General features: G+C 57.6%; 1 protein-coding gene across 1 annotated transcript in view; it reads left to right on the plus strand.

The window, feature by feature from the left end:
• Positions 1-12,291: 12,291 nt before the first annotated feature.
• EFNB1 (ephrin B1) overlaps positions 12,292-17,376 on the plus strand; it is an 85,356-nt gene continuing 80,271 nt past the window's right edge. Inside the window, exon 1 of the mRNA XM_053274088.1 lies at positions 12,292-12,562. Within this exon, the coding sequence (XP_053130063.1) occupies positions 12,432-12,562 (131 nt within the window). The 5' untranslated portion in view covers positions 12,292-12,431. The remainder of the gene's footprint in view (positions 12,563-17,376) is intronic.

Below are 17,376 nucleotides of genomic sequence, written 5' to 3' on the forward strand. Positions count from 1 at the left end.
GATCTCCCTCACTCTGAAGGGCCGCCAGAGAGAGGGGTGAACACCACAGGCCCCCCTCTCCCCTAGAGACGCCCTTGGCCACAGCTCAGAGCAACACACGGGCCTTTTGCTAACTGAGCCGAGAGGCCCCTTGCAGAGTGGCGAAGGTCTTCTGTGGAGCAGGGGGAGAACCACTGGCCCCTTCCAGCCCACGCCCAGCACCCCTCCTGCCGCTGTTGCTGGGGTCTTCCTTAAGTTCTTTCCTTCTAGCTGGTGAGCCCTTTGGGGACAGGGAATCGTCTTATTTGTCATTTATGTTCCTATGAAAACTGCTTTGAGAACTTCTGTTGAAAAGCGGAATATAAATGTGTGGTGAAGAAGAAGAAGAAGAAGAAGAAGAAGAAGAACCACAACCACCACCCCTAGAAAGGAGCCACCAAGGTGGCAGCAACGGCTTTTGTTCCAGGGGCAGAAGAGGGGTTCCTGCTGAGGAGAGAGCAACCTGGCTGTCCTTAGGGCCGGACAAGCAGGGAGACCACCTCGGGCATCCTGCTCATGTTGCTGCCACTACAATTAGGCGGGAGGGCCCCCCCCCCCGGGCCCGCTTTGCCCCAGGCCCTGCCTCCTGCCAGGGTTCTCCAAGGGTCCTGGAGCCAGTGCACAGAGCACCTCGCTGGGGGCATCTGCCTCTCAGAGTCAGCAGGCACAGAGCACCTCTGGGGACCCCCCCCCCACCACACCACACACACGGCTGCAACTAGAGGTTGTCTATACAAAGGCTGGAAGCTCCCTGTTCTCCCACCCCTCTGACAGGCTTTGCTTTCAAGCCAGCCCCACAGTCTAGGAAGTTAATGGTCTCTTTTGATCACGGAGTTCTTGTTTATGTGTGTCCCTGAGGTTGCCAGATTAATCTCTCGGGAGGCATTCCTCAGATTTACCTTATTATCACACACAGCATTGCTTCCTGGGCAGCCTGTAGAGAGATCGCTGGCTGGTAATTAACACCTACCTGGCTGACTGAGCCCCCTCTGATCTGCTGGTTCATTGGGGTGGTTTTTTTTAAAATGCCAAGATCAAGGAGGTGGCGCTGGAGGGTGAAGGGGCTTGTGGTGGAAGCCAGCAGGAAGCCAGCTTGCGCCTGGGGGTGGCCACCCTTCCACCGGCTCCCTTCTAGCCACAGGCAATCGAGAGGAGGCGGATCTCCTCGCCTGCTCACAAGCCAGAGAGAAGTGCGAAGGGGTGGCCAGGCCAGGCCAGGGGCCAGAGCTCTCTCTTGCCACTGGCCCCCTCACCTCATCTCCAGCTTGCCTTCTGCCATCCCTGGACAACATTCTGCATGACGCCAATACTGCGAAGCAAACGGCATTGTGCAGAATGTGGAATTCCTTCATGCAGACTCTGAAGGCACAGCACGTGAGATGCATCCGGAGTGGTATTTCGAGGAGATGCTGCTCGAATGGGGGCGCTGACCTGGGGCTAGCAAAAGAGGTGTTGCAAAGGGGCAGCAGCAACTGTGTGAAGGGACCTCCCCTCTCCGGCTGGCGACAGAGGAGACGCGGGCTGCATTGGCCAAGGACACACTCTCCTCCACCCACTGGTGGCAGGGCCCATAGAGGAGCCCCGGTGAGTGGGGAGCGGCCCCCCAGGGCTGTCCAGCAGAGACCAAGGCTGCAGCCACACAGGGGGAACCCAGCGAAAGGAAGGCCAAAAGCTGCAGCCACGAAATGGAGTAGAGCAGCAGCGCCATAAAGGCAACTGTTGTCTTTGAACCAAAACGCAGAAGAGGCTCAACAGAGGCAGCAGCAGCAACATCCCAACCCAAAGAAGCCTCCGGTGGAGGAGAAGCCAGGCAGAAAGCCGGGCTGCCGCCTCTGGGCAGAAAAAGGATCACTTGGGGTGGGGTGGGGCAGGGAGGAGGGCCTGAGGTGGCAAGACCCGATCAGTTTGCAGGTGCCCGTTCAGTTCCCGCCCAGGTCGTCACAAGCACCTTGGACCAGGGCTGGGAACAAACCAGGAGGGCTCTCCCGTCCTGGCTGGGCTGCAGCGGGCCTCAGATGAGGCCGCAAATTGCCCTCCAGAAGAAGGAAGGGGGCCACCTCTGGCTCAAGTCGCCCCTCAGAGGCTGCCTGGCCGCGGCCCTGTTGCTGCTGCTTTGTGTCTTGTGTTTGTTTTTAACTTTTAATTAGATTTGTATTTTTAGATTCCATTTTAATATTTTCACTGCGTAATTGTTATAGTCTTAGATTGTTTTAAATGTTTTGTAAACTGCCTTGAGATTGGTTTTAATGAAAGGTGGTATAGAAATGTAACAATAAAATAAATTTAAAAAACCTGGAAGCTGGGAAGGCTGGTGGGGATGAAGGAGAGCGAGCTGAAAACGTGCCACCCAATTTATAATTTCCCCATTTCCATACAGACCTGGAAATCACTTAGCCCGGATTAATCCCACGGAAGCTAATTGACTAATCCAGTAAGTGCTCTGAGCCCTGCAGTTGCAGGTTGGGATCAGCCGGGCGGTTTGTGCTCTGAAATGCTTCCCAGTCCTGGGCTTGTGAGCCGTCACCCACCCCCACGTCCCTGCTCAGACGCACCCAGGAGCCTCCAGACCGAAAGAACCGGGCCTCAGCAGGAGATGGAAGGGGCAGGCGTGACAGCCACACACCCAGCGGGAGGCAGGACCAGTCGGTGGGGCAGGGAAGTGGGCAGCCCCGAGCCTGATTAAGAGAGCAGGCTAGATGGGGAAACAGGGTCCCTTAAGCATGGGGTGTGACCCTTGAGCGCCCCCCCCGTGCTCTGAAGGCAAAGCCAGAGCTGTACCAAGGAGGAGCCCCTCGATGTGGAGCTCGCCTCCTCTCCCACCCAGGCCTCTGTGCTCATCCACCCTCCATCTCCTGCCTTCTCCATGTGTGTCTGCCTGGATGGGGGTGGCGGGGAGAGAGAGGCTCCTGAAAAGACATTTTGGTGGTCCCAGGCATCATATCCCAAACTCGGCTTTTGTCCTCTCTGCCCTCCTTCTCTCCCTCCATCCCTCCCATGTTCCAAACGGAGAGAGGCTTCACCTCAAATCCACCCACCCATCCAGCAAAACACAGGCTAAGATGCATTCTGCATGGCGGGCAGGAAGGAGATGGGAACATCAGCAGAGTCCTCATGGATGGCCACTTTCACATGGCAGAATCTTTGCTGGGAAGAAATGGCAGCCGCTGAAGTATTACGCAAGCTCCCAACCTTGGTATGGCAAGCCATTTGAGACACACGGCAGAAGACCAGGAACCATGTGGGGAGGGGGGTGGGGGGGTTCAGTCCAGGCCTTTCTGGATGGGAGGGAAGGACAACAGGGAGGTCAAATGTTGCAGAAAGATTGACTAGATGGAAGGACTGATTGGCTGAGGCCTCAAGAACACAAGAGGAGCCCATCTGGATTAGACCAAAGATCTCTCTGGCCCCATGCCTTGCATCTAAGAGGGGGCAACCCATCATCATCATGCCATGAAGGCAACCGTCTTCTCCCGCGGTTGTTCCCCAGCAACTGGTATTCCCTGCGAGACTGTGGAGGTTTTGCACAGTAAACTTCACTCTTTTTCAAGCAGGTCTAAGTCTGGGGGGGGGGGGAACACCCGCCAGTGTGAAAGCCATTCTGCACTGCTGACCTCCATGCCTTTCACCCAGCACTGGAGGGGGAGAGAGAGAGAGAGAGAGACTTGTGTGGAAAGCAGCACTAGGAAGGACGACCCTTCCTCCCAGCGTCCCACGTGCACCTTCCAAGATGGCCCTGGTGGGGCTCGAGAGGGAAGGGTTGCTTCTGTGCTGGGCTGGCCACAGCAGGGATGGGTCAGGCAGAACTCCACTCCACAGTGAGCCAGGAGCCACACTTCTTGCGGCCAATGGGAGGGAACTCAAGGCAGCTAGAGGAACCAAAGGAGGCATCTTGGGGGCTCGCTCTCCTGCACTGCCTGCCGGCTGGCCATTCATCAGGTAGAGAGGGGGGAGCTCTCTCTTATGTTCATAGTTTTAACGTCTAGCTTCTTCCTACTTAGTATACGAAGTAATTCTATAGATACTTTTTATTACATTGTAGGAGTTTTTGTCTATTTTGCTGTTATGCTGGTCAAAGACCGAAATAAAGACTCTGCTATGCTAGGAGCCAAGTGATCGGCCCACTGAAATGTCCACTTTTTATCCTCGAATTTCTCATGAGTATACAGAACCACAACTTAGTAAACCAAGCCAGCATTCCTTTCCTCTCTTAATAGGAAACCAGTGGTCAGAGGTACAAATTTGTTTACTACATCTTTGATTGTCTGTCACTCTAACTCAAATTTATAATTAACCTCCTTCCTCTAATCCTTATGTTTGAGAAGGAAGAGCAAATTTAGGTCCTAAGAGCACATCCCGAAAAACAACTAAGTTGCAGGAGCAAAGGTTGAAGGGAGGAAAGGTGACAGGCTTGTCATCATTTCGAGGCCCCGTGGTGGAATCAGAAGGGAACAGGGCTGGAAGGGCTGGTTTCTTCCACTACCCACCACACTGTACATCAACAGGCACGGAGCTATGCAGAAGGCTTTCTGGGGGAGAGGCATGAGATCCGGGTGTGTGGAGCCAGGGAGGGGGCCTTGTTTATTTATTTGGTTTCTATACCACCCTTCCAAAAATGTCTCGAGGTGGTTTACACAGAGAAATAATAAATAAATTAGATGCCTCCCTGTCCCCCAAGGGCTCCCAACCTTTAAAAGAAACGTAAGGTAGACCCCAGCAACAGCCACTGGAGGTCCTGTGCTGGGGGTGGAGAGGGCCAGTTATTCTCCCCCTGCTCAATAAAGAGAATCGCCACGTCAAAAGGTGCCTCTTTGCCCAGTTAGCAGGGGTCAGCAGGCCTTGAAGAGAAACTGGGTTATTGTGGGAGAAGGAGGGTGTGTGGTTCATGGCAAGGAGATCAGGCTGGCCCCCTGGAAAGGAGAAGAGATGAGTGGCTTCTGCCACAGAGTCAGCACCAGGGGAACTGCAGCCCGCAGGTCAGGTGCAGGAAGTGACTGCTTCCCCTGCCCTCCTGAGGATCACGACATTTGGGAGGCTCAACTGGGGTCCAGATAGCGCTTTGGCACAAAGACATACATGTACCCTGGGTGCAAAATGTGTATTAATTTGATGTATACATATTAGTACTTTTCCCCGTTGAGGATTTTCTTTCTGTTTGCCTCTAAATTCACTTCCGTGTCAGTCTCTGGGGTGCACAGCAGGAGGCCACACTAGTACTTGGGGGGTGGCCGGGGTGTGGGTGGGGAGAGGCCGCAGCTGTCCGGTGGCCTGAAACAGGCTCAGACGATGAAACCAGGTTAAACTTAACCGTGGTTCAACATTAGGACTGAATTAAGCCACGGTCTTAACTAAAGCGAGGGATTTTACTCTGCACACTTTGGGAATCTTGCAAAGCCCAAAGGAAGCTCCCAGGACAGAAGAAGATCCCAAGAGGCTTTGGTGCCTCTCAGCTGGAGGCACATCCGGGTCTTCAGTCTTCTGCCAGGAGGTCTAGTAAGACACTTCTGAGTTGCTCCTGGGGGGAATCCTCACACTGCTCTTGCCAGCCGCCTCTGCTTCTTGGCCCTAGTGAGGGAGAGTCAAGCAGGGGTGTAGCTCTCATTGAGCAGATGTCTTCAAAGATCTTGGGGCCCCTGGCTGCTGAGGGCCCCCCCCAACTCCACCCCTATTTCCTTCATTGTCTTCCTCACTCCAAGGGGCCACCTGGGGGAGGGCTGAACAACATGGGCGCTAGAGAGAAGCCATCTGCCCAGCAAGGGAGAAGCCGAGAACTGGTGCCAGCCAGGCGGACTCCACCCAGGAGGCAGAACTTGGCCGGCACAAGAGCCAAGGGGGGATCCAGAGGGGTCCACATCCCCGCAGCTCTAACAGGGAATGCAGAGGCGACACGGTTCTCTGGGTGATCCGTGAGCTCACTTCGCCTTCCCTTGCAGGAAGCGGCTCAGCCAACCCGAAGCAGAAGAACAGACTGAAGGGAACTTCCGGCAAGAGAGGCTGCTCTTCAGGCAGCGACCTTGAGGTGTCGTATCATCACCTTGATCTGGGATCAAGTTCATTTGTGATGTTGTTTGTGCATCCTTGGAATTGTGAATTGTTTGTGTAAATGGCCTTCATCCACAAAGCAATACTGCCCAGGTCCCCGCACCACCCCCAGGCTAAAGACAGGTGATGGCAAGCTGTATGCATGATAAACACAGCACGGAAATCCCTAGAGCGAGCCAGGGAAGGAAGGGATGTCTGAGCAGCAAGTAAAGGCCAGGCCACATCTCCCCTCATGTGGCAAGGAGCCCTGGCTGGAATGTGGATGGCTTCCACACATCACTGGACAGACACACAGGGAGGCCCCTGAGAGGAAGCTAGCTGGGGCCTCACACACATTTGCCCATTGCCCTCAGTCTGCAGCATAACAAGCGCCTGAGGAACCATCTGGACAGAGAACCCCAAATGCTGGAGAAGCACGCAGGGGAGAATGGAATGGAATAAAGACCACCTTCGTGGGGTGGGAGCAAAGTTCTTTTAGTTTTGTTTTATACTATTTTTAGAAAGGCAAAGCAGCAGTGGAAGGACAGAGCCAACACCAAGGAAGAAAAGTGGCCTGAACTGGCACAGCGATGAGGTGGGCAGAGTGGCAGCCACGGGACCAGGAGGGAACGGGCCGTGTGGAGCTGCCCCACAGGCCGGCTCTGCTTTCTGTGCCTGATGGTGGTGGTGGGGCAGTGAGGATTCCACACCATCTCCCCACATCATCCTAAGGAATGGAAAGCAGAACCATTAGGTTCTGCTTTGATCCATGTCGACTGTCTCGAAAGGATAACTGAATGATAACAAGACGACTTAAAGGCAACCTGTGTTTGTGCTGGGGGAGGGCAGGGTGTGCTCAGGGAGGAGGAGAGGGAGCCACGGCCCCTGGCTTCAAAGAGGCCAAGAGGGAGCCAGCGTGGACCCTGCGGCCGCTCTCTGGCTGAGCACACAACAGGGTCCTCATTCAGAGGCTGGGCCCCATAATCTACCCCCAGCAAAAGGTTCTGCTGGGCAGGGGTCTTTTGCCATGGAGAGGGATCCAAGGAGGCCCAAGAGACACCTCGATTTCTGAACAGCTGCAGCAGGTGACAAAGAGAAGCCACACTTTTTACAGAGGGGTTCTGCTTTAGGTACAGTACACAGAGGCGGAATCTAACACCTCTCCAGCCTTTCCCTGGTTTACAATCTGCTCCATTAGCTCAAGTACATGGACGATGAGTGGACCTTACTGGACTGAAAGAGATCCAGATCTCAGCTCCCAGGCCAGGCAATGCTCGAGGAAGCAGTCAGCCAAAGGGACATTGCGCTGGCCATGGGCTGCATTCCGCCCGAGCCCATGGGGGGAGGCAGGCAACCTATCCCCAAGCGAGAGCCAGGCATCTCCTGGGTGTTCCTAGCAATGGTCTGCACATGGCAAACACACGGCACATGGCCCTAAATCTGGACCAATTAGCTGCTTTCGGGGGGGCTTCCGACCCATTTCCATCTGCCCCTGAACTGGAACCTGCTACCACTGCCAACATCATTCTATGACATCAGCCACCTCCCTGGCAACCAATCATGATGTCACACAGAGAGGCTAATTGGGCAGGAATGGGGCTTGTTAAGTGTCACTTTCCGTATGCAGATTTGTCCGGCCATGGAGGAGAAGTGAGAATATGCAGCAGCTCTGTTCCTTTCCTTTTTGGCTTCAGAAGGAGCTGCAAATGGTGAGAGAGCAAAGCCCCAGCAACCGCCACTTGGAGCCAGGAAGTTGCTTCCTGCCAGGAAGGACTGCGGGGTGATTAAGGTTGTTGCGACTTGCCTGATAACAACCTCTTCTCAAGGCTGGTCGTCTCCACCTTGCAGTTAATTTCTCCCACTGGAAGAAGACGTGGCGAGGGGAAACACAAGGGGGAAGCCACTGGGGCCACACGCTCACCTCCAAGTCCCTGGCCAACTTACCTGGAATAACTGCTTCTGTGGCAAGAGTCACCCGCCTAAAGCGCGTCATGGCACTTGCCCTTCTCAGCTGCTTGCTGTGCTCCTGAACCAGGACTCATTTCGCTTCATTTGATATCCCGCTCTTCCCCCAAGGAGCCCAGACATACTTAGGTTTCTCCTCACAACAACAACCCTGTGAAGTAGGCGAGGCTGAGAGAGAAGTGACTGGCCCAGAGTCACCCAGCAAGTCTCACGGCTGAAGGGGGACTTGAACTCGGGTCTCTCCAGTCCTAGTCCAGCACTCTGACCACTACACCACAGCGGAGCAGAGAAAATACAAACGAGGCAAAAGAGGCCACAAAGCCATTTGGGAAAAGAGCAAGACAACTGGAGGGGGGCCTTTGCGTCCAGCATAACAAGGTGCCAAGGGCCTGTGCCTGCGGGTGCTTCTGGCCTGAGCCCCTCTGCATGGCCTGAGGGGGCCATTTCTCTCTCTCTCTCTCTCTCTCTCTCTCTCTGAGCGCATGTAGGGTGGGGGTCAGCTCAGTCCAGGGCTCAGGATTCCCAACAGGATTCCGCCGGGCTGCATGAGCAATGCAGGCCCAAGACTCCCCCCCCCTTTAGAACAAAGCCCAGAAAAGTCACTTCAACAGATCCCTACAAAAATCAACACTGTTTGGAAAGTTTGATTCGTAAGACAGGCAGCCAGGAACACCTGCCGGGGGGGGGGGGTGAGCAGGTGAAGGCAGGGCTTCGCTTCCCCTTGGAAGAGGCAGAGGAACAAGATTTGGTTAGAGATTGGTTTCAGTATCATCAGTTAAATGAGATATATAAGAAAGACTTTAAAGTTGGATTTGAGGATCAGACTTCAAATTTTGAGAAGGAATTATGTCAAAAGATGAAAAATTAGTTTCTAAAATGTATAAACTGTTGCTTCTGGAGGAGACAAGAGAGGAAGTGGTTAAAACGACTATGATAAAGTGGGATCAAGATGTGGGGCGTAATATAGAAATGGCAGCCTGGGAAAAGTTATGGAAAAATGATTTAAAATTCACTGCATGTTATGCTATAAAAGAAAACTATTATAAAATGATGTATAGATGGTATCTGACACCAAAAAACCTGGCATTAATGTATAAAAATGTTTCAAACAAATGTTGGAAGTGTGGACATTCTGAAGGCACCTTTTTTCATATGCGGCGGACCTGTGGGAAGGCTAAAGCCTATTGGGATATGATTTATAATGAATTAAAGAAAATATTTAAAATGACATTTCCTAAGAAGCCAGAATCCTTCCTGCTGGGAATAACACAAGGTGTAATCTCTACAACTAATCTTAACATTTTTTAATGTATGCTTCTACGGCGGCCAGAATTATATATGCACAGAAATGGAAGAGTAATGAACTGCCTTCAAAAGAAGACTGGCTGATAAAAATTTTGGAATACGCAGAGATGGCAAAACTTACAGCACTAATAAGAGACCCAAACTTGGAATGTTTTAAAGAAGACTGGAAACCATTCTTCTTGTATCTAAAGAATTACTTTCCTACTATGGACTTTACAGCAGGGTTTGAAATTTAGCAAAAAAACTGCAGGTTGGGTAGATTAGCTATGTCTGTAAGGGTTTGAATTTATGTTTTGAATTATTATTATTATAGCAAGGGTAAATTTTATAGCTGATGATTCACAAAGAGATGTGTGCGGGAAGTCCACCTTTTTGTGTGTATTTGCAATGAATGATAATATTACTATTGTTAAAATTAATAAAAATTGAGTTTGAAAAGAAAAGAAAAGAAAAGAAAAGAAAGAGGCAGAGGAGAGGCTTTGTCCTCTAGCCGAGGAAAGGTCCGAAAGCGGCGCCCCAGGTCCGGCGGCAGCAGCAGCAAGGAAAAGCTGCATGGATGGCGCTGGGGTGGGGGAGGTGGCCTCCCAGCGGCTCCTGCCAAACGAGCTCGGGGATCGAGAAGGAGGCGGCGGCGGCCTTTCGCAGAAGTCCGGCGGTGCAGCTCTTCCAATTAATAATGACATCACACACCTAATTAAGAGGGAGCCGGGCGAGCAAAGGCACTGAGACGCGCAGCGCGGCCACGGACCAGCAGGGGGAGCTCTTGCTTCATTTTTGAGTCCGCCACATATATTTCGCCTTCTTAAAGTTTCTTTCCGGGTGGGGGAGAGAAGAACAGCCTCCCCGGGTCTTTGGGGGCGCGCTATGGGCTCGAGAGCCCAGGTAGGCAGCCAGCGGCGCGCAAAACGCAAGCGAGGCGGCGGCCTTGGAGAAGCCTCCCAAAGTGTAATGGTCTCAGTCTTGGTGGGCACAAACTTCTCCCAAAAGGCCGCTTTATTTGGGAGAGGAGCAGCGGCCAGTTGGGGACGGGACGCGGGGTGTGTGAGAGAGGAAGAGAGCCACGCGGGTCTCGTCCCGAGTCTGTCCTCTTTCGAAAGCGGCAACAAGGAGGAGTCCCAGACCGGCCGGCGCGGGGCTACTAGTCTCGCATCACTCGCCACTGAGGCCCCCCCCCCCGCCTTCGGATCTTAGGCTTCCGTTCCAACAACCCCCAGGCCAGGACAGAAAGAGGGTTTTCCTTTGCAACCCGCTCCCCGCCCGCAGCGCTGCAAGTCGCCCAAGAACCGGTTACGCGCGGCGGGTGGGGGTGTCCTCTTCCCTGCCACCAGAGCAAAGATCTTGCGTGATTCGAGAGGGAAGCGTGTTTTAGAGGCGTCGGGGGAGGAGGAACAGCGCCCCCCCTTGTGGCCTTGACCCGCCGTCTCAGCCCAAGAGCTGCCCTCTCGGCTTGGGCCCCCGGGGGTCTTTTCTTGTCCCCGACCGCCGGTCCGACCAGAAGGGAACGGCCGGGAGCTGCGCTGAAAGATGCCAGGAGCAGCGCTCAAAAGGCCCCCGACGTGCCCTGCCCTTCCCATGACGCCCCCAGGCGAATCCTTGGACAGCGCGCGGGGCACCTCGGAAGCGAGCGGGCTGCAGAGAAGCCGCCACCCCGGTGGCCCTGAAGCCTGGCGGGGGGCGCACGTCGAGGGCGAAAGGGAGCGCGGGCTGTCCGCTCACGCGCGCCACACGAAGGCCTCAGCGAGGCGGCCTCGTCGGACGCCGGAGAAGCATCTGAGTGCTCCCTCGAGGGGTGTGTGGGGGGGTCCTGCTTCCTTTGAGACAAACAGTCAGGCACCCGCTTCCCGGCTGGCGCTTTGGCCCGTCCTGCTGCAAAGCGGCACACCACCACCGAGGGCCGCGGAGAAGCGTGGAGGTGGCGAGGCGGCGCGTCGGAGCCCGAGCCCAGGATCCCTGCGAGGCGACCCTCAAGTGCCGGCGTCCCTCGGAACTCCCGTTGCTGCTACCCCGGCGGCGGAACCCGGAGCTGGCGCCCGGCGGTCCCGGCACGCGTCTCCGCCAGTGGCCCGGAGAGCCTGCCCCTTCGGACGCCGCCGCCGCCGCCTCCCAAGCTGCCCGCCACCTCGCAGAGCTGGGCTCTGTGGCGACGCTGCACACGCGGCCGCGGCTCTGGCCTCCTGGCAGGAAGAAAAGCGCTGGTGGGGCGCGCGCGCGCGCGTGGGGGCCAATCCCGTGGCCGGCCCCGGCTCGGCACCACTCCCGGCTGTGCTGCTCTCCTCCCGGGGTTGATTCCGCAGCCGGCGCGGTCCCAGACCACTTGGGCTGCTGAGGCAGGCTGTGCGCAGTGGGGCCCAGGCCGAGGGGGCCCAGCCAGCAGCCTCTCTGCACTCACCGGGCCCCCGCGCACCGCCCGGCGAGCCATGCCGAGGACCGGGCTGGCCCGACGGCGGCTCTTCGCTTCTCCGCAGCGCAGCAGCAGACAGGGGAGCACACAGGGCGCGCCGCCGCCAGTTCCCCTCCCACCCTGTGTGCGCGCGCGCGGCCCCGGCCGGCTCCCTCCCTCCCCAGCCGCCCCGCCCCTTCTCTGAGCAGGCTGGCCGGTCGGCGAGGACCCCTCCGCGCAGCTCTGCCATTGGCCGCCGGCTCCGGGCTGTCTTCGCGTTCGCCTGCGCGGGGAGTAGAGCGCGCGGCCGGGCTGAGCCAGCGCAGTGGGAGTTGGGCCGCCGAAGAAGACGTGTCGGGAGGTGTTGCTGCTGCCGCCCCGCGCCCGTGGATTGCTTCCCTTGCGGCGGACGGGGCTGCTGCGCTGCGAGGAGGAGCCGGAGCGCGGACGGGGCGCTGCTTGCAGGGAGCTCCAGCCCAGGGACCCCGAGCGCCCAGCGCCCCGAAGCCCGGCGGCCGAAGGCAGGAGGAGCCGCCGCCGCCGCCGAGCTTGGAGAGGCGCCGTCGGTCGGCCCGCCCGTCGGGGGCGCAGCCCGGCACTTACAATGGGAGCTCCGTGAAGCTGAAGCCGCTTCCGCCGGGAGGATTTTGTTCAACGCCGCGGATTGGATTAAGCGCCGCCGCCGCCGCACCCGCTCTCGCTCGCCCGCCCGCCCGCCTGCCGGGGCTGGGGCAGAAGGAGGACGATGGGCCGGCCGGCGGGGCTCCCCGACCTCCGCCGGGGGCTCCTGGGGCTGCTGTTCGCCCTGTGCCGGCTGGTGCCGCCGCTGCTCGCCAAGAACCTGGATCCGGTGTCCTGGAGCTCGGCCAACTCCAAGTACGTGCCGCAGTTCTCTTGCGCGCTGTCCGAGAGGGCGACCCGCGGGATGCCCGGACCGGAGGGGGAGGGGGCACAGGCGGTGCGCTACGGGGTGCCTTCCCGAGGAGTCCGGGGAAGGGGGTCAGCAGGGCTGGGAGGGATCCGTCCGGGCCGCCCCGTCGTCCTCCTGATTCCGGGCGGGGAGGGAGGGAGCGAGGGAGCGCTCCGGGGTCGCTCCCGGCTTCGGAAGCAGTGTCGCGCGGCCCCTCGGCAGCACGTTGAAGGCGGGACGAAGGGAGAGCCCTGCGAGGGGAGGAGTGGCGGGTGGCTCCAGCCCCAGTCGCCAAAGAGGCAGCTGCCCCCAGTCCGGAGAACTCTGGCCCGGCGGGGCGTTCTCCGGGACGCAGCCGCGCTCTGGCCCGCCGCCGAGGGAGCCGCCAGGGCTGGGCCCGCGGAGAGCGCGTGAGCGGCGGGGATGCCCTCCCGGGAGCCCGCCGCGGGGTAGGGAGCGTCCCCTCGCCCGAGGCTTTCCCCGGGGCTCGGAGGAGACGCTTCGCCACCTTCTCGCCCTTCGGGCGGACCTCGGGAAAGTCCTGCGTGGCTGGCCCCGCGGGTGGCTCTGCTGCGAATCTCTCTGGATGGAGCGGGGCCGGCGGGGAGGTGAAGGGCGGCTGGCGGCGCATTCCTCGCCGGCCTTGGGACGGGCTTCCTCCAGAACGGGCACAGCTCAGTGGTTAAATTGCGCGCGCGCGGGGGGGTGTGTGTGTGTGTCTTCTCCGCCCCCCCCCCTTCGCCTTCCCTTCAGTTGGATTTGGGCTTGTAACTCTAGCACCACTCCCGGGCCTCGTACGGTGCAGTCTCTATCTTTAGGTCCCTTCCATTCCTTCGCTTTAAAAATAGGCGGCCAAGGCATTCTGCCGCCGCCGCCGCCGCCAAGATGGGCCTTGGGTGGCCAGCAGATGGTTCCCAGCTCCCGTCCCTTTGTGCAGCAGAGAAAGGCAGAAAGCAGCGCGGCTGGGCGGGCCAGAGACCCCCCTCGCGTGGTGAGCCCCCACCCCGCCACGGGCCTCTCTGGGCCAGGGAGATCCGGGTGAGCCCCCTCCCCGCTCCGGGCCCTCCGCTTCAGGGTGTCTGTCCGGGCGAGCGAAGACGCCTGACTGGCCTGGCCGAGGCGGGGTGTGCTTGCTGGCCCCCGGCTGGGAGAGTCTCCAGCCTCGCCTCCCCGCCCTCCTGTTAGTGCTGCCGGAGAGGGAGCCCCGCGCCCGGCCTTCTCCCGCTCTGGTTGCCTGTGGGGGCAACGGAGGCTGGCCCAGGAGGGCAGCGCTTCAGAAGCCAAGCCCCGGCTCCCGCCCGCGGACCTGCCCCAGAGACGGCCCTTTGCCGGCACTCCGGAAAAGTCAGTCACCAAGGGAGGAGGATGCCGGGGCTCCGCGGGAGTCGGCTGCCCTCTGTCTGGCGCCCGCTCACTCGGCTGCCCTTCGCTGGCCAAAGATGCCGCCTGTGAAACGCAGCGCCCCCGCGGCAGGCCCGCGCTCAGGAGCGGGAGGAAGCCGGGCTGAGGGAAGCGGCTTCGACGGGGATGGTGCTTTTCTCTCCTCCAGCCCAGCTTCTCGCTCCCCCCGGCTCCCTGTATCGGGAACTCACCGGCCCTGGCCTGCCTGGACGGGGGAGCCCCTTGCTGGCGTGCAAAGGCCAGCCTAGCAGAGCCAGCCGCCGGGGTCTGGGCTGGAGGCTCAGTCTGCCGGGAGCCCCTCCCGGGAGTTGCCCCAGAGGACCCCCAGCCCTCCACTGGCTCCCTCTCTTCCCCTGGGCAAAGAGGAGGCACCTTGGCGGGGCGGGCGGGGGCAGAGCAGCCGGCCCTCTTCAAAGCCAGCAACGTGGTGGCTGCCCTGTGGCTTCTGTGTGTGTGTGTGTGTGTGTGTGTGTGGGAGCCATCATATTGGTTAGTTTTCTATATAAACTGTTTGTTACAGCTCTTCTCCACTCTTGCTGAAAAGCAGTCTGAACATCTTTGTAGTTGCATCAGGGCTTGCCCCAGCAGAGAAGTTCTCAGCGCAAACTTTGTGCTTTCACATCCTGGACCAGGAGCCTCATTCTCTTCCCTCCCTGTGGTTGGAATTGGGATTGTGAGCTAATGTGGGGCAGGGTCTTGGGTTAGGGTTTTTGGCCCCTTGTGTTTTGTGAAGTGCTCTTTATACAGCTGAATGAGAGAAAGATACTATTTTGGATTGTTTGGGGCAAGAACATTCTAGGAGAGGTGTGATTGATTTCGGAGGCTTCTAAGAGAGACGCAAAACTGGTCTCTGGCTTTGCACCCGATGGCTCTGGAACCGAAGAGTCCAGATCTTGTTACCAGCGAACGTCAGAAATGCATGCATCTTTCATGCTCCTAGCATCGGGTGCCAGGGCCCAGCACCTCTTTCCTCCTGCGATGCATTGGGGGGGGGGCGCCTGCTTGCCTGGGCCTCCTCAAGCCCCCTGCCTCGGAGAGCGACCTTTGCAGCAGTTACTACTACGTTTAGATTAAATGGAACTTCAATGCATGCTTAGCTTAAAACTATGAACAATAGCTGCTGTTTTTGCCGAGTGGATCCATCAGTTGGGAAAGTAAAAGTTTTTGGAGATGTTTAGATTCCCAATTTGAGTGCTAATTAACTGTGTAGACATTAGGAGACTGATTACATCAGGATGTTTTGAGTAGCTGGCCTCATTGGGCTTTATCGTGTAAATCTGACGGTTTGTTTATCTTATCCCTTCCCTCTTCTTCTTAAAACAGGCTGTTGGCTTCAGCTTGGCTGTCTCCAGTGAAGGGGAGAGAATCCAATGGCATTTGTGCCCTGGGACTTGGGCGGGGGGAATAGGAAGCTGGAAACAGTGGCTTGCCACTTTAAGCTTTGTCCGTTAGGAAAACAAACACCCTGATCAGTGGGAGAGGAGGAGAAAAATGTTGCTTATTCTTGTCAGCTCAAATAATTGGGGACGGAATTGTTTCCTGGCCTTGAGCGTTGCAGTAAATGTGCAGCCTTCAACTCGGTTGTTGGGAGATATTTGTAGAGGTGCTTGTGTGAAGCAGGGAAGTTCCCTCCCGAAGAAATGGCTGGCGAGCCTCCTTTTATAGATCTGGTGGGTAGATGGAAGGCGGGTCAGTCAGCCTGTGGCAAGGAAGCGAGAAGCTGTCCTTAACTGCCTGTTCTCTTGGGGAAGTGAAAATGTGTCCCCTCCTGGTGCGGCCATGTTACTGGGCAGCCTTGGCAGTGGGCGAGCGAGATGTCCCCACCGGAAAGGCGACGGCCGCTTTCTTTCTGGGCCACATCTTGCTCGGATCCTTCCGTGCGAAATGTCCAGGGCCCAGGAGGGTTGGGAGGCATCTCTCTAGAAAGGAGGCTCCCACTCGCTCTGGCTGTGGCTCTCTTGTCTTGCTCTCTCTCGGACGGACGGCTTCCTCCTCCCAAGGAGAAGGTGCTGCCCTGAGTTTCCAGTCGTTGGGGCAAAGTGGTGTCGCCATTCTTGGAAAGGAAGGATGGGAGGCGGAAGGCTGCCGTTTCGCGAGCTCTTTTGGACTCCCCGACGGTGGAGTCCAATATTTCCCATCTCTGGGGAATGAGTTTTGTTCTGGGTGGCAGGATCGGGTGGCAGTGTGTGTGCGCACCATGTGCATTCAGAGTGGGGCCTTCCTGTTTCAATCTGAGTGGGATCCCAAATGAACTGAGCGGACATTTTAAAACTTGTGAGTGCAGGCAGGCCTTAGAGGGAACACGGCAAGTCCCCAGACAAATGGCTGCCGGTGGGAAGTGGGTGCCAGGTGTGATGTATGCTGGGGGTGGGGTGGGGGGTGTTCGCTTTGGCCTGCCTCAGGAGCTGCTCCTTTGTGCCTCTGCAGATTGTGGCCTTGATGTGTTGGGCCTTTTCTCTCCCCTTCTTTGTAGTCTCTGCATAAGTTGTTCCTGCTCAGAGAGGTCTCTCCCCAGCCCGCCAACCACCCACAGGGGAGCTGGCAGAATCTTTTCACTCCTGAGCTGAAGAGGTAGAGAGAACAAAGCCGCCCCGTCATCTCTGCTGCCCGCTTGGTAGGTAAAGTTTCAGTGGTGAATGATGCAGAAAAGACCCCCCCCCCAATTCCTCCATTGCCTGCCTGCCAGCTCACCCCTTGAAGCAGTTCCAAGTGCGGTGGAATCAGAGACTGGCAGGTGAAGCGCCCACCGAGGGAGGCTGGCCCAGAAGGTCCCTCTGCTGCCGCCCCCCCCCCCCCCGTGCCCCTGGCACACGGATCAGCTGGGGTTCCGGGGGAGCGTGGGCTAGCTGGAAGGAGTGCCACTGCCTCCTTCAAAGCCAGGGCCGGCCTCTCCAGCGCACATTGGGAGCATCCAAGCCGCTTTGCGCTCCGCCAATGGGTCGTCTGTCTTTACAGTGTGGCGGCAAGGTAGGCCGTGGTTTGACATGCGCCTGGTGAGGATTGGGACTTCAGGGAGGCCGAGGAGCCTGGCAGGACAGGTAGGGGTGTCTGTGTGTCTGTGTGGTGGTGGGGGGTCTTGCGTCACCCTTCTCCTTGGCACTACACGGAGAGAAGAGGACCCTTTCTTTGTTCTTGGGCCTTGACTGGCTTAGAAAATGTGCTGTTGCTGAGTCCTTGCCTCCCCCCCCCCAATCGTGGCTACTATGGCCCCTGTTGCTGGTCTCCGTAGGAGTCAGAGGCAGCTGCCTGCGAGGAAACAGTCTCTCCACGGGCTTGCAGTTTGTGTTGGAGAGCTGGCCCATTCCCCATAAAAGCATTTGGTCGGCAGTGGGTAAGGTGTTGATGCTCCCGCAGATGTTGGGCCGACACAGATGCTGTA

Source organism: Hemicordylus capensis, chromosome 11 (genome assembly GCF_027244095.1).
Source record: "Hemicordylus capensis ecotype Gifberg chromosome 11, rHemCap1.1.pri, whole genome shotgun sequence".
In the NCBI taxonomy this organism is placed as follows: Eukaryota; Metazoa; Chordata; class Lepidosauria; order Squamata; family Cordylidae; genus Hemicordylus; species Hemicordylus capensis.